Consider the following 16,765-nt stretch of genomic DNA (forward strand, 5'->3'; position numbering starts at 1 on the left):
AAAAATGGGGAAATGAATAGGAAAAGTAATATTAATGATTGGTTATAGTAAGTATCCTTTGCTGTGAGATGGTCGATGGACATTATAGTGAAGAAAGGATGTTGATTTTACATCATATTTATCTGTTAAATTTGAATATCTAAATACCATTTTGATAGTTTAATTTTTATTATAGTTTATATTCATGTATGTGGCATTATTGAATCAGTATATTTAAATACATTGTTTCAGTCTCAGATGATCAGTTCTACAGGTCAGTACTAACAGTGGTGAGCTAGAATTAGATTCCACAGGGTCAAGACATGGTCCCCAGTAGTCCTCTCTTTGCTTCAGGTGCCAGCCACAAATGAGACCCCAGGTCACATCTGTCTCAGGCAATTTTCCCAACTATGTTAATAGAAAAAATAATTTAACTTAGCTTGGAATTTAGTACAGGCAAAGAATTAGAATATGTAAAAACGTATTTTTTGAGGAAAAAATTACAAAGCAAACGTGGATATCTGTTATTTTTATAGAAAGGATATCTTTCCTACTAATTTTCCTCTGAAGAATACTTTCTTTTGAGGAATTTTAATACATAGTTCAGAAATTAATATTTTTGAATTGTAAATAGCTTCTTCCAGTCTTTTTCATGTGAGGTATGTGTGTGTGTGCGTGCGTGCAGTTGTGGTATATTTATATTTACTTAGATATATGTAGGTGCACATGTATGTGCAGTGTGCTTAGATGTATGTATAAGCCTGAAGTTGATCTTAGTTGTCTTCTCAGATTCTTCTCCCCTTTATTTATTGGGGCAAAATCTCTAAGCTGAACCAGGGTTAGCCAATTCCAGCTAATCTAGCTAGCCAACTTGCCCTGGAAATCCTCTGTCTCCTCATCTTGAATGCTACGAGAGGTACCACGCCTGCCTGTCATGCGTAGGTTCTGGGGATTTAAATCTTCTCTTCCTGCTTGAGTGACAATCACTTTTTATATTAAGCCATCTCTCCAACCCCATGGGTTTCTTTCTTCTTTTCTTTCTCTTTTATTTTTTTCACATATGAAAAGTACTTCATTAACTAATTTTCTCTCAGTGGTTGAGATGAGGCAAAACTTTCACATGTGTAAAAGTATCAGCATACTAAAAGTTTTCTTCCCTGTTTCTTGAAAAGTTTATTCTTCATAATGTAATTTCACTTCATGTTTTATAGGCAGAAGCAACAAATTAACCACCTACATGAAAGGATAAGGGATAATGAACTGCGGGCCCAGCATGCTATGCTCGGACATTATGTGAACTGTGAAGACTCCTACATGAGTAACTTACAGGTAAGACTTAGAGCCCTTCATAGTAGATTAGTACATCTGTACTTGTGGCATATTTTATTTATAACCTTGCAGAGCTCATATCTCATAGTTTGTGCCCAGCTACTTCTTCCCTCTGTTCTCCCTTCCACAGCCTTCCCACACACACAGAGTATGCAGTCCCATCAGCGTCTGGGTCTCTTTCCAGGGTTGATGCATATTACAAAGATAAAAATGTGTTGTGGCTCTGTACATTTACAAAACTCCTTAAGAATACTCACGTCATTTTGTTCTCTATATTTACATTTATTTTTCTCTTTTATAGAAATCATGATATATTTAACCATCTCTTATTCATGAAAATTACAGTTGTTTTGCTATTTGGGTGTGTTACAAATGATCTCACAATTAATAACCTTTTTAAACGTTGCTTTTCTCACATACATTTATCTTTGCAAATTAAAGTTCTGAGAAATGAGATTTCTGTTATATATGTGCATATTTGTATGTTTAAGTATAGATCCTACATATGGCTTATTTTTCTAAACACAATGATTTCCATTTCATTCATTTTCCTGCAAATAGCAGTTTTATTTTTCTTTGCAGAGGAACAAAACCATCCTGTATGCATACATTTCCATTTCTTATCTATTACTGATTGGTATTTAGGTTTGGGCCATGTTTTGACTATGGCAAATAGTGCAACAAGCACGGGTACAGAAGTGTCTCTGGATGCTTCGCTTCCTCCTGCGCATGGCGGTCGTGCTGGACCACAGGTCAGCCCAGCCCAGCTCTGCTCTGCTCTGCGGTCTCTTTCTGAAGGACCTCCAGACTGGTCTCAGAGCAGCCGCACCTGGTTGGCTTCTCACCACTGTTCCTAATGACTTTCCCTGCCCAGCTTTACTGGCTTTTAAAGAAAATGATAGACTTTAAGCATGAAAGGATGCTAAATTTTGTCAAATGCTTTTTCAGCATCCAATGAAATGACCATGTGGTTTTTTTCTTTGAGTTTGTTTATGTAGTGGATTGCATTGATGGATTTCCATATATTGAACCAACCCTGCATTCCCGGGATAAAGCCTACTTGATCATGGTGGATGATCGTTTTGATGTGTTCTTGGATTCGGTTGGCAAGAATTTTATTGAGTATTTTTGCATCGATATTCATAAGGGAAATTGTTCTGAAGTTCTCTTTCTTTGTTGGATCTTTGTGTGGTTTTGGTATCAGCGTAATTGTGGCTTCGTAGAAGGAATTGGGTAGTGTTCCTTCTGTTTCTATTTTGTGGAATAGTTTGAAGAGTATTGGTGTTAACTCTTCTTTGAAGGTCTGATAGAATTCTGCACTGAAACCATCTGTTCCTGTGCTTTTTTTTGGTTGGAAGATTTTCTATGACTCCTTCTATTTCTTTAGGGGTTATGGGACTGTTTAGATGGTCTAGTTGGTCCTGATTTAATTTTGGTATTTGGTATCTGTCAAGGAAATTGTCCATTTCCTCCAGATTCTCCAGTTGTGTTGAGTATAGGCTTTTGTAGTAGGATCTGATGATTTTTTGGATTTCCTCAGTTTCTGTGGTAATATACCTCCTATCAGATCACTATTTTTATTTTTTAATATTTATTAATTATGTGTGCATATATGTATGTGTTCCTGTGACTCTGTGCCATGATGTGTGTGGTCAGAAGACAAATTGTAGGAACTGGTTTTCTCGTTGTGTGTTGCAGGGAATCAAATTCAGGTCTTCAGGTTTGGCAGTAAGCATTCTTTCTTGTTTTCCCTCTCACCAGCCAGATCTTTGTGTGTTTGGCATGTTTTTCTTTAAGAACGTCAGAGTTTCAGGTCTGACATTAAGGTCTTAAATCTATATTTTAATTCACTTATGTTTAAAGTGAGAGGTATGTACCATATGTCACTTTTCTCTAAGTGAATAGCCAGCTTGTTTAGCAATATTTTGTTGAAGAGTCCCTTTTCTTCAAACTATTTTTGGCACCCTTGTCAAAAATTGGTAGCTGTAGTGTGTGACTTTATCTCTGGTTCGATCATTTTATCTTGTACATAGGTCTTTGTGCCATCATCATAGTAATTTTGTTACTGTGGATGTGTAGTAAAACTTGAAGTTAGCTGTTATGGGTCCTTCAGTGTTATTCTTTCTTCTTAGAACTGCTTTTGATATTTAGGATTTTTGGTGCTTTCATACTTTACTTTTTTCTAGTTCTGTGATGAATTATAGGATTTAAAAAATAGGGATTGCAATGTTAGTAATTTAACCATATCCAGTTTTAATTCTGCCAAGTCTGTTACCATGGTGTCATGGGTGGTGGGGGTGGGGTGTCTATCAATGTGCTAGTTTCTTTTGAAAGAAAATTTACAATATCTTTTCTTCCATATTTGAAAGTTGTAATTATAAATGTCTTTCACCTCCCTGTTTAAGTTTATTACTAGGGATTTTTGTTTGGTTTGATTTTTTTTTTGGAGGTATAAATGGAGCTATTATAAATTTTATAAATGGGATTTTATTTTTCTGATTTCTTTTGTGGAATGTTCATTATTTGGGATATAAGAAAGCTACTTAAAACTATTTTGTTTTTATCTACTAGTGTTTTTATCAGCTTTATGAATTTTCTTGTAGCGTTGTTAGGGCCTTGTAAGTATGGAATTATGCCATGTGTAAACTTGGGGAGTGTGACTTCTTCCTTCCTATTTGTATGTATATATTTCCTTCTCTTGTCGTATTGCTAAGACCCCAAAACTTTTGTTGCATAAGAGTGGAGGGTGGACACTACTTTCATTCCTGATTTCAATGATTTTCCAGTTAGTATTGGCTCCAGGTTTGTTGTATATCGCCTTTATTATGTTGAGATGAGTTCTTCTGATCTATTTTCTTTGGGGATTTTATCACGAAAGGGATAAAGGATTTTCTGCCCTTCAGTCTATTAATGTGATATTTTATATCTGTTGTTTTGTATATGTTCATTTATCCTTGTACTGTCTGGAAGGAAACAACTTGATGATGGCATATTATCTTTTTCCTATATCCTTGAATTAGTTTCTAAGTACTTTTTTTGATAACTTTCAGATAGAGAGGTTCATGGGTTACTGGCACATGGGTTAATGCTATGTTCTCATGTGACATTGTGTCATGCTGGCTTTGTAAAAGTGGCTTGGTGGTGTTCCTTTGATTTCTGTTCTGAGGACCAGCTTTCAGAGTATTAGCGTTAGCTTTTCTTTAAAGGTTTGGTAGACTTCAGGATGGGCTTGTCTGGATCTGGGCTTTCCTTTTATGGGGAACTGCAGACTAGTTTTTTTTCATGGATATGTTATATCGTTTTAGCTTTAACTTTGAATTATGTGTTTGGATTTTTTTCTGGTAGATTTTCTTCTTCTCTGGATTATCAGTTTCCAAATATTTCTCAATGATCATCTGCATCCCGGTGGAATCTAGTAGCAGCTCCCTTTAATCTCCAGTTTTATTCATTTGGGCCTTCTTGGTTATGATGAGTAGGACCATCTCACCGTAAGATGAGGTTTTAACTGCTGTCATTTTGTTGACTCTCTTTCGGGGTAATTAGATATGTTTTATTCTTTTTATAATTATTTTCTCTCTACTATTGGCTTTAGGTGTTTACTGTGTTGGAAATAATGGATTTGTTCTTACTTCTCCTTTATCCCTTTGGTCTTCTAATGATATTTAACCTTTCCCATGTTCCTGCAGTTGAGATGGTTTTGTCTTCCAGGCATGCACCATCATGCCCAGCAGGTCGAGTGTGTGCATGTTCCTCTTTACTCTGATTTATGCTCCTGCTGGTCTTTACTGGGCTGGCAGTGTCATCTTCAGTAGTTTTTCTTCTTTTCATACTAGCAACCTTTGCTCACCAGTTTTAGCTTTCTAGTGTCTGAGATAGGCACGTTCTCCCACTCTCTAAAACCCTTTTTTATAAACTCTGGGGTAGCTAATGCCACATGTGGGAAGGTATCTCCCAAATGCATTGGAAGCCAGGAAGCGAACAGCACTCTGATGTAGATAGGCAGCCTTGACTGTGTACTTTCAGAACCCACAAAGCATTAAATATTGCTTGCCACAAGGATGTGGCTATAGATGCCATTATAATCTTTTATACTTCAGTTTCTTGGTCTATGCCACTAAACTTTGATTATGGATAGCTCTAGAGGTGGATGCGCCCACTGACCTCAGATTCAGTACTGTAGGCCTGGAGGTTCCAAGGTGCTGAGGTCACTGACTTGATGTTAAGGGGGGACCAGAAAAAGGGAAATCATTTGAAATGTAAATAAAAAATATATCAAATAATAAAAAAAAAGGAATAGGGCTATGCTGTTTGACTCCCATGCCACGCGCACTTTCAGACTTACCCTGTCTGGTCATTTCTTCTCCATTAACATAGCTGCCTCTCAGCTTGACTTCTGTCTCCCCAAATCAAATCCCTAGAGAAGCTCAGTTTTAAATAGCACTTTCTCTGTCAAAATGGCACCTGGACACCCCTCCAAGCCACAGGGAATGACAAAATGGAACTTCTCCCCACTGCTGACTCATTCTGAAAAAAAAAAAAAAGTCATTCTCATCAAAACCCGCAAGTGGATTTGCAGTTTGCAGGAGGTATGCACTGCCTTGTGATTTGGACTACTTATGTTTTTTTCCCCCATGGCTACCTGGTTTACCTTCTAGATGAGGCTTCTTACTCAAATTGCCCTTCTTTTTTCCCCAGTTCTTGTCTGTCCTGTTATTCAGTTTGTGACTTTGCAGCTGTACTCTTTGGTTTAGAATCATCTTACCCTGACTCTCTTGAACTGTCTCACATGGAAGCAAGTTCTAATCTGTCACCACTGGATGCTCATAAACCTCACTCCAAAGACTTTTCTGTTGACAAAACAATGAACTCTAAAAAAATCTTAATTAAAAATACTCTGATGCAGAGCTAGAGAGAGAGAGCCCCAAGATTAGGAACACTTAGTGTCTTGCAGAAGACCCAGATTCAGTCCCAAGCACCCATTTGGTAGTTCACAACTGTCTGAAATACCAGTTCCAGAGGATCTAATGCTCTCTTCTGGTGTCTATGGGCACTGTATTCATGCACTTACATACATGCAGACAAAAGCACTCATCTACCAAAAAATTGCACTGGTGATCACTCTAATAGAAATTTTTTGTTTGTAAATCCCATTTCTTTCATTTCCTTTTTTTTAACTATGAAGTTTTCTTAATTTTACTGAATATTTTATAAATGAGTTTCATCTTTATAGGTGATCCTGTTTAGCGTTCAACATCCAAAGCACAGTGTTAAACTCTTGAGGTCCAAAAATGATAATTTCTGAATTCATGATTCTTAAAGTAGAACCTATCTATTCCTTCCTGATTTTTTTTTGTTTTCAATTGAAATTAGTTTCACCACTTTCTCCTCTCCCTTTCCCCTCCATCCCTCTTAGCAGCCTTCTGAAAAACCTTTCTGTATTCTCCACTATAAAATTGATAATATCTACTGCTTTGAGAGTATTTATTATATGAACACATGTATTTGTATGCACAAATATATGTAAATAAAACCTGCTGAGTCTGTTTTGTTGTTTCATATATATGGTTTCAAGGCTTACCACTCTTCTTTAGACAACCAATATGGTGTTCATCCCTGTGAGAGGCTGATTATCCTTCTCCCAGCAGGCAGTAGCTGCCCTGTAGTTCTTTGTCTAGGGATGGAAACCCATGAAAACTTTCTCCTTCTGTGTTAACAGGCCCATTGATGTTGCTGTTGTTTGGATGTTGTTTATACAGCCATTTCTAGGAGAGATTGTTTCACTGCAGATTTCCTGATGTTCTGGCTGTTAAATTTTTTTCTGCCTCCTCCTTCTGCAACGTTTCTGAGCTACACGTGTAGGAGCTGTAATGCAGATGTATCCACTGGGGATAGATAGGCTCCATGTGGTCCGTGTAAAGGACTGTGAGCACGGTGTAGAATTAGGAGTAAGCGTGGCTTGCCTGTATAACACAAGCATAGATAGGTCTGTGGTGTCTTCAACTTAAATGGCTGCTTTCTTCACTTAGTTCTCTCTCTTTAAGAGGGGTTTTTCCCCTTAGAACTCATTTGCATAGTTTTCAATATGCATTTATTAATTGCCTATTTTTTTCTAAAAGAAAAGTACTATTGGTCCTTTTATTGGAATTAAAAAGTGACAAATGAACATTGTTGGCAGATAACATGCTTTTATTTGTGGAATTATTTTTGTTATTTTATTCCAGGATGCCAAAACTCATTTGAAGAGGAGTTTTTCCTTCATGTGTTATTTGTTAAATAAATAAACAAACAAACAAGCTAATTAGACATCAGAAAATGGCCTGGAGAGGTTAAGAGCACTGACTGCTCTTCCGAAGGTCCTGAGTTCAAATCCCAGCAACCACATGGTGGCTCACAACCATCCGTAATGAGATCTAACTCCATCTTCTGGAGTGTCTGAAGACAGCTACAGTGTACTACATAACATATAATAAATAAATACATCTTTAAAAAAAGAAGCAGTGGTTCTAAACCTGGGTGTCTCAACCCCTTTGACAAATCTCTAATTCCAAAAATATTTACATTATGATTTATACTGGTAGAAAAATTATAATTATGAAGTGGCAATATGGTTGGGGTCACCACAACATGAGGAACTGCATCAAAGGGTTACAACATTAGGAGGGTTGAGAACCACTGCTTTAAAAAAAAAAAAAAAAGACAACAGAAAACTAAAAAAAACAACCACAAGTAGCCATAAGACTTATGCAAGTTACAGACATTAATGTAGTGATCTAGCTTTCTGTTTTAAACTTTGATTTTGTAGATCATATTATTTTATTACTGTGTAATCTACTTTGGTTTTAATTACAAAACATCAGGTCCCTGTGGGCTAATCCTGACATTGATAATATAGCTATGTGAAAATATTGTGCTAAGTAACTAGTGTAATTTGCTTTGAAAACAGTGTTTTTAGTAGAACCATTCACCATTTCATTATAACTTGGTCCTGAATAAATGTTGTTCTGGTATTATACAATTATTGCACTAATTGTATTAACAAAAGCATGGGGTTGCTTTGTTTCTTTTTGTTTTGTTTTGTTTTAAGGTATCTGAACAGTGTTTGAGGCCAGTAGATGGCTCTCTAAGCGAGCTTATATTAATGTCCTTTATGGTCTAGACCCAGGCCTCCAGTTTAGATGATCCAGATTCTCTGTCACTCTCCTTTCCTATTTTCTTTTTGTTGTTGAAGATTTTAGAGTAATTTTTGTGGTTCATTTATGGGATAGTTTAGGGCCAGATGGTTTCTATTTTAGAGTATTACTTATTTAATGAACTTCTTTATTAATGTATTAAAGGACTCCAAATTTTTTTTGTATGTGAGTTCTGATAGTGTTCCATTTCATTGAGTTTATGAAGTTTTCTAGGAGTGGAGGAACTCTGTGGGATCTGGAGTTATGTTCCTTCTTTTTTATCTGACATTAGTCATTTATGTCACCTTTCATTGTCTTCTCCTGGCCTGCCTCAAGAATTGCTGATTTGAATTTTCTGTATTTTATGTTTAATTTCATTAATTTTTTTTTTTGCTCTACTTTTCCTTTTTTTACTTTGGATTTAACTTTCTCTAATTTTTCTAGTTTACTATAATTGGAGACTTAGTTGATTAATTTTACATCTTTCTTATTTATATTCAGTGGTATAAATTTCTTCTGAGTACCACTTTATCACACAATTTATTTCACAAATTATTCAGTTATACTTTAGCTGAGACATTTTATATTTCCCTTGAGAGTTCCTGTCTAAGTCATATATTATCACTGCTTCATTTTGGAATGTCTCGTGTGTGTGTGTGTGTGTGTGTGTGTGTGTGTGTGTGTGTGTATGTGAGAGAGAGAGAGAGAGAGAGAGAGAGATTTCTAGTGTAACTTACAGACTTACTGTGTTCAGATGGCAGGTATTTTGATGAGTTTTCAGCTTTGGGGATATGATTTATGAACTAGAATGCTGATTTCCTGGTGACTGTTTCAAAGGAACTTGAGAAGTGTGTGGTGCAGGAACAAGTAATTTATGGATGTCAGTCATCTGGCTTGTTATATGGATATTTTCCTTTTATTTTAATAGTTTTTCTTTAATGTTTGCCTTAGGCAATGCATACACATTTGTAACTGATCTTTTTTTTAAATTTTTTATTGGATATTTTATTTATTTACATTTCAAATATTATTTCCTTTTCTGGTTTCCCCTCTGAAAACCCCCTATCCCATTCCTCCCTTCCCCTGCTCCCCAACCCACCCTGTCCTGGTTCCCTGTCCTGGCATTCCCCTACACTGGGGCATCCAGCCTTCACAGGACCAAGGGCCTCTCCTCCCTTTGATGTCCAACAAGGCCATCCTCTGCTGCATATGCAGCTGGAGTCATGGGTCCCTCTTTGGTTGGTAGTTTATGAAGGACTTTGAGGTTAGGTGAGGACTTTTGGCAGCAGGATGATGAAGGGGCTTAAAGGGGGAGTATAGGGAGTTAGGTGAGTGTGGCTAGGCGGGGTGGGGGAAGGTGTCCAGGCGGGCCCTTGCCTTGGCACCTCTGCCCCTGAGGGACCACACACACACAGACATGGTATAGAATAGAGTTTATTCAGAATAGGGGATGGGAATTAGTGGTAGAGAAAGAGAGGTAGAGGTAGAGGTAGAGGTAGAGGTAGAGAGAGAGAGAGAGAGAGAGAGAGAGAGAGAGAGTGTGGAGGCCGGCCATGACCACGTGGGGGGGGGGGGGAAGAGCCCCAGGGGCAGAGAGGTGAGAGTATGTGGGAGAGTGGAGAGCAAAGAGAGAGAGGAGGAGCAAGTAGCCCCTCTTATAGTGGGCCAGATCTCTGGGGCGGGGCATACCTGGCTATTGCCAGGTAGGTGTGGGGTGGAGCTTAGACAAAACCCCAACAGTTTAGTCCATGAGAGCTCTGGGGCACTGGTTGGTTCATATTGTTGCTCCTTCTAGTAACTGATCTTAAGTCTTAAGTCCAGTGTCAATAGCCCTGTTAATAAAAGTGTTATATATGTATTTAGTAAATACTTACAGCTATTTTCCCAGGCCTTGCTTTAGCACTCTCTTGTCACTCAATTTGCTTTTGGTCAGAGTGGCTTATCTAGTGTCTTAGCCAGGGTTTCTATTCCTACACAAGCATCATGACCAAGAAGCAAGTCAGGGAGGAAAGGTTTTATTCAACTTACAGTTCCAAATTGCTGTTTTTCACCAAAGGAGGTCAGGACTGGAACTCAAGCAGGTCAGGAAGCAGGATCTGATGCAGAGGCCATGGAGGGATGTTTCTTAGTGGCTTGCTTCCCCTGGCTTGCTCAGCCTGCTCTCTTACATAACCCAAGAATACCAGTCCAGGGATGGCACCACCCACAAGGGGCCCTCTCCCCTTGATCACTAATTGAGAAAATGCCCCACAACTGGATATCATGGAGGCACTTCCCCACCTGAAGCTCCTTTCTCTGTGATAACTCCAGCCTATGTCAAGTTGACACACAAAACCAGCCAGTAAATCTAGCAACAGAATGAAACTAGGACTCTTCTTTCCTGTAACCAAAACTAGGCACCAGTCTAAACATAGAGAATACAGAGATTTATAAAACCTAAAAATAAAAAAACAAAAACCAGTTTATTTATCTAAAGCTATTTCTGTGTTATTTTTTTAGAATTTGAGATTCAACTCAGTATTGGGGCTTCTATTGTAATGTCCCCAAATGTTTTCAGTTTTCCTTTTTATTTCTGTCCTGTAACCTATCACACTCTGAGAGTGTGTTCTGTCTTTGCTTTAATATTTGTTCCAGGATATCCTTCTTTGTTCTTGGCAGATGTCTTAGGGTTTTTATTGCTGTGCTAAAACACCATGGCCCAAAGCACTTGAAGAGGAAAGAGCCAGGGCAGGGACGCAGGCAGGCAGGAACCTCGAGACAGGAACTGAAGCAGAAGCCTTGGGGCAAAGCTGCTTGCTTAGATCTTCTGGGTTGCTCAGTTTGCTTTCTTTAAAAAAGTTAATTTACATTCCAGTCATTACCCACCACTCCCGGGTCCTGTCTCCTACTGATTAATGGATATTAGCCAAAAAGTACAGAATACCTTGGATACAACCCACAGACAGTACAAAGTGTAACAAGTAGAAAGGCCCAAGGGAGGATGTTTCAGTTCCACTTAGAAGGGAAGAGGGAGGCAGAGGGAGTGAGGGAGGCAGAGGGAGTGGGTGGGAGAGCGGAGGGGGAAGGAGAAGGGAAAGGGGCAAACAGGATCAGATATGGGGGGTGGGCAGGAGAGAAGCCCAGAGGCCAAGAGAATGAATGGAGATAAGCAGCCTCTGGGTGGGTGGGTGCAGTGGACAGTGGCAGGTAGGGGAGCCCTCTAGAGAGTACCAGAGGCCTGCATGTAAGAGACCCTCAGGATTCATTGGAGGTGACTTTAGCCAAAATGCCCAAGCTGGGGAGAATGGACTCAAAGAGTCAGTTTGCTTTCTGACTTAACCCTGGACCACCTACCTGCACATGAATGCCAATGCCCACAGTTCACTAGGCCCCTCCAATCAATCATTAGTCACGACAATCCCTGCAAGCTTGTCAATGGGCTAGTTTTATGGAGTTCTCAATGAAGATCCCCTATTCCCAAATATATGTAGGTCTGTGTCAAGTTCACACATACACACACACACACACACACACACACACACACACCAAATCAGCACAGCAGAATTCACCTATTTTTAAAGAAATGTCTCAAAAGCCACTACCCCACCAAAGCAGAGTTATTATTCATTTTCCAAATGTTATCCTCATTTCCCTCTTCCTTTTGTACTTGATGTGACCTTTATTTGGCCACCTCATTATATTGTTTCCTGCACTTTAGTTGTCTAAGGGCTTCTCCTTTAAAATGTGAATTCATAAAGGCCAGTGCCAGAGTACGCAACATTGAAATATTCCTGCTCATAATAAACTGAATGAATACCCATCTTTTCAAAACCATAGTGACTTAAGACCTTGAACAAAGTTACTTCTATATACTACCTTTCCCTAGCTACTGTATCTGTCACCATCTTAGTATTTTAATCTTAATTGTGTTTTTTGAACCTTCTTCTGAAACCTTATTAGCTTTAAAATCTTGACCTACTGGGGTATACTTTGTCAATATATGTTAATAACAGATTCTTTGTTAATTTAATACTTTCAGTTTGATTAATCTAAAGGAAAGCATGTATTTTTCTGTCCATCTCTTCCAGATTTTAGCCTAAGGAGGATCACCTTTTGCTATAGAAGAGTTTGCATCAAACCTTCCTAAATGGAAGAAAGCATAGTGGTTTTGTTTTCATTCAATGGTTATGTGCCAGGCATGACTTTAGACAAGTGTATAGTCACCACCCTACCATGGACAAAAACCTCGACTATAGGATTCTTAGTTACTGAGCCAGTCTATTAATGCTTATTGAGTTTAAGTAGTTGAAATGATTACTTATGAAGAAAATATTCATGCATTTTTTTGAGACCAGGTATTAACTATGCAACTTGATAGATTTGATCTCCTAACCCTCTTTCCTTTGTTTTCAATGTTGGAATTTTGAAAATTTACCACCACACCCCACTTTTTCTTTGTGTTTAATTACCCCACTAAAAGTTGTATAGGATGAAAGTGTGTAATATATTATTTCCATTTTTAAGTATGCTTTTAAGTCAAATAGTAGTTGCCTTTTATTGAATTTTGCTGTGCTAGAAGCTTGCATACTTTTTGTTCAATAAACATTGCAAAATGGCTTTATTATTTGTATTTCATAGGTGAGTAAACCAAGACTTAAAGATTTTTATGTCCTTTAGTGTCCTGGTCTGTATCTAGGAAGCAGAAGGGCTAGGGTCTAACATGAGGCCAGTCTGTTTTTAAAGCTTAATAGTGGTTTTGCACTGTAACTCCTTTCTACTTTGTAAACTGAAGACTTATCTACTGTTTTTTTTTTCTTCCAAATAGCCTCAATATGAGAGCAGTTCAGGCCAGACTCCATTTACAGAGCAGCCATTGTCCCATCCGCACCAAGAAGAACTTGAGCAAAAGCTAGCATCTACCGAGAAAGAAGTTTTGCAGCTCAATGAGTTTCTCAAACAAAGAATAAGCCAATTTAGTGAAGAGAAGAAGAAATTAGAGGAAAAGGTGAGTATTGTGTGAACAATTGTGGTGGATCAATTGCTTTCTTCAAAAAGAACCTGTTCCAGGTTTTCTCTCAGGTTATACATTTATATTAAAATAAAATATTTTATGAATCAACTTTCAAGAAATATGGTCTGGCAGCACAGATTTAAGCATCTAATTGAAATATAAAGTCAGTATTGTGCCTTTCTAACTAGTACTGAAACTTTCTAAAACCAATTGCCCCCACCAACGACTCATTTCTTGTTGTAAGTCCTTGTTTCTTGGTCATATTGACTATGAAGTATAGGGGAATGAAGTGAAGCTTATTTTTTACATTGCCTCAAGTTATTAAGTTGAAGCCCCTTATAATGACTATGTAGATTTTATGTCATTTTTATGTAGTTTTGTGTATCTATAAAAGTTTTGTGATCCACAAATGAGTGAAAATACTCAGTATCTATCTTTATGCATCTGGCTTATTTTACTTAATGGAATATCTCCATTTGTATTCATGTTCCTTCAAATAACATAAACCCATTCCTTATGGCTAAATTAAACTTCATTTTACACACACACACACACACACACACACAGAGAGAGAGAGAGAGAGAGAGAGAGAGAGAGAGAGAGAGGACTGTGCTACGTATGTATGTATGTATGTATGTATGTATGTATGTATGTATTAAAACATCACATTGCCTTTATCCAGTCATCTGCTAATGGATATCTAGGATGATTCTATAGGTTGTTTATTATGAATAATGCTGTAATAAATACAGCCTTGCAGGTATATAGTATGCTGACTTAAGAGTCCTTAAGTATATGCTCAGGAGCAGTATAGGCTGGGTTGTATTATAATTCATTTTTGGTTTTATGAGTAACTGCTATACTGATTTTCATAATGTCTGGGCTAATTTTCCTTTCTTCCCCTTCTCGTCAGTGTGTTTCTTGTTTGTTTTCTTTATGAGAGCTATTCTGAACGGGTGAGGTCTAATCTCAGTGTAGTTTTCATTGTTTATCCTTTATGTGCTAAGTGTAAGGGTGGTGAACCTGTTGTTTTCATATATTTATTATTCCTTTATACTTCATCTTTGAAAATAGCCCATTCATTTCATTAGCCTCTTTACTGATGGGTTGTTTGTTTTCAACTGGTCTTACTTGTAAAAGCCTTTTGTGAGTGTGAGACATACAATTTAAAGTCAGTAAAGTCAAATGAGAACATAAAATCTACAGTTAAACCTGGACAGACAGGTTTACTGGGAATGCCAACTCTTGTGCTATAGTAGGTGTTAATTTCACACAATATGCAACACTAGAATGACCTCAATGGTGAGACATCTTTATATTAGAGGTTTAAGAAAGGAAATGTGGTGCAAACTCACTTATGATATAATATAAAAATTGTATATATACAGTGTACAAGATATAAATTGCTTGAAATATGTAAGTTGGCTCACTTAGCTCCTTATTGGTCCCTAAATATTGGTAAGTTCTCCTTTGCTTTTTGCAAGTTATTAGTAACAAAATAACAGATGTATTTTGTTTTCTTAGTTCATAAACAGTATTTTAATGTTGTTTTAAAAAATTAGAAATTAGAATCTGTCCTCTAGAGATGAATATTTGCATTGGTGATTTAAAAAATATTTGTAGCTTTGTTTCTATGCTGTTTTGGGTACCAAATAACCTTTTAAGATACAGACTTATAATTAAATATTTTTAACATAATTTAAACTCAGTGCAGTTTAAAATGAGCATAATATTATATAAGTCATAAAGAGATGAACAGCCTCACCCATATTTGTGTATTTATAAACAATAAAAATTATTATTGCCACCTGTCTTAGTACAATTTTTAAAATGCCATCATTTATAAAAGCAAGCAAATATCCTTCAAATTCTTTATTTCTGATATATAATAGTTTTGAGGAGAAGAAAAAGAATCTTAGAATGGATTAGAGCAGATCTTAATGCTATTGATGATCTTTACTGTAACCTGAGACACATTGATAAATTCACTGATAACCAAAAATGAAACATTGATTTTTGTAATTTTTAGTAACTTAAAACAACTGAGGACTCATGTTTTTCTTTAGCTGAAAACCAGAGATAGATACATCAGCAGCCTGAAAAAGAAATGCCAGAAGGAATCTGAGCAAAACAAAGAGAAGCAGAGGCGAATTGAGACCTTGGAGAAGTACCTGGCAGATCTTCCAACTCTAGATGATGTCCAGAGTCAGAGTCTACAGGTAGTGTGGCTAAACATGCACCTTTGAAATGTTTAAAAAAATGGCTTAGAAATGTCGTTACTTAGAAATTGCATACTGCTTGTAAGATATAGATTGATTCTGAAATTGTTCATAGAAAAATAAATAGATCTTTCTTTCATTGTTAGTATATGATTACCTTTGTAATAATCCGGTGCAGTAACTGTTTTAAGGTTCCATTTTTAAACTTTATTTTTTATGTATTGTGTGCTTCTGTGATGTGTATGAAAGTCAATGACAACTTTGTGGAGTTGGTTCCTTTCCACCTTTTCCAGTTCCAGGCATCTAACTCAGCTATCCGGCCTGGGTTGCAAGGACTCACCTTTGTCAGCTGAGCCATCTCTTTGGTCTCTAACATTTTACTTTTACAAGGTAGTGGTTTCTAAACTAACTGTTAACTCTACTGCATAGCCACAGTCACTCTAGTTGTGGTTTTCTCCAGTGTTCTCTGAGATTGAAGATTCTTCAAGAGTTTTGAGGATCTTTATAGATGTTTATTTTCTTCATTGTTCTTAATCTTACTGTAATTTTAATATGCCCTGATATTTACTTTCTTAATAACTCTTTAAACTCTCTTCCCTATTCTGGTGAAGACTTTTGAAACATAAATTCACTCCAATTATTTCAGTCCTTCGAAGCCATGGATTTCCAACCTTGGCGCAGACAACATCTGAGGAATAGAAGCTGTTCTGAGTGGTGTGGTTTGTGCACTGCGAGATGTGTGCACTGTGGAATGTGTCCACTGCAAGATGTGTGCACTGTTCGATGTCTAGTCCTTGTAACCAGTCCCTTTGGCCTCTGCCTCCTAAGGGATCACAGTGCTGCTTCTTTCTCCTAAAGCAGTGGACATTTGTGCATTTCTTGTGGGGGTAAAAATCATTCGCAGCTGAGGATTATTTATATAATTTCAGGATGTATATAGACAGATTCTTCATTTTATTTTGATTTTATAAATTGTAAAAGTAAGAGATTATATAAAAGGAGGCACGTAAGGGCCTTAGGAGATTACATAAGCAGGAAGAGGCAGCAGTAAATAAACAAAGCATATTTTCATAATAGTC

General features: G+C 37.2%; 1 protein-coding gene across 3 annotated transcripts in view; it reads left to right on the plus strand.

Annotated features, from left to right (window-relative positions):
* Window positions 1-16,765, plus strand: part of Cep85l (centrosomal protein 85 like) — a 172,993-nt gene that overhangs the window by 138,017 nt on the left and 18,211 nt on the right. For all 3 annotated transcript variants that reach the window (XM_052163574.1, XM_052163575.1, XM_052163573.1), the window contains 3 exons: window positions 1,191-1,308; window positions 13,282-13,461; window positions 15,534-15,686. In XM_052163574.1, coding sequence (XP_052019534.1) covers window positions 1,191-1,308; window positions 13,282-13,461; window positions 15,534-15,686 — 451 coding nt within the window. The remainder of the gene's footprint in view (window positions 1-1,190; window positions 1,309-13,281; window positions 13,462-15,533; window positions 15,687-16,765) is intronic.

Source organism: Apodemus sylvaticus, chromosome 19 (assembly GCF_947179515.1).
Source record: "Apodemus sylvaticus chromosome 19, mApoSyl1.1, whole genome shotgun sequence".
Classification (NCBI taxonomy): domain Eukaryota; kingdom Metazoa; phylum Chordata; class Mammalia; order Rodentia; family Muridae; genus Apodemus; species Apodemus sylvaticus.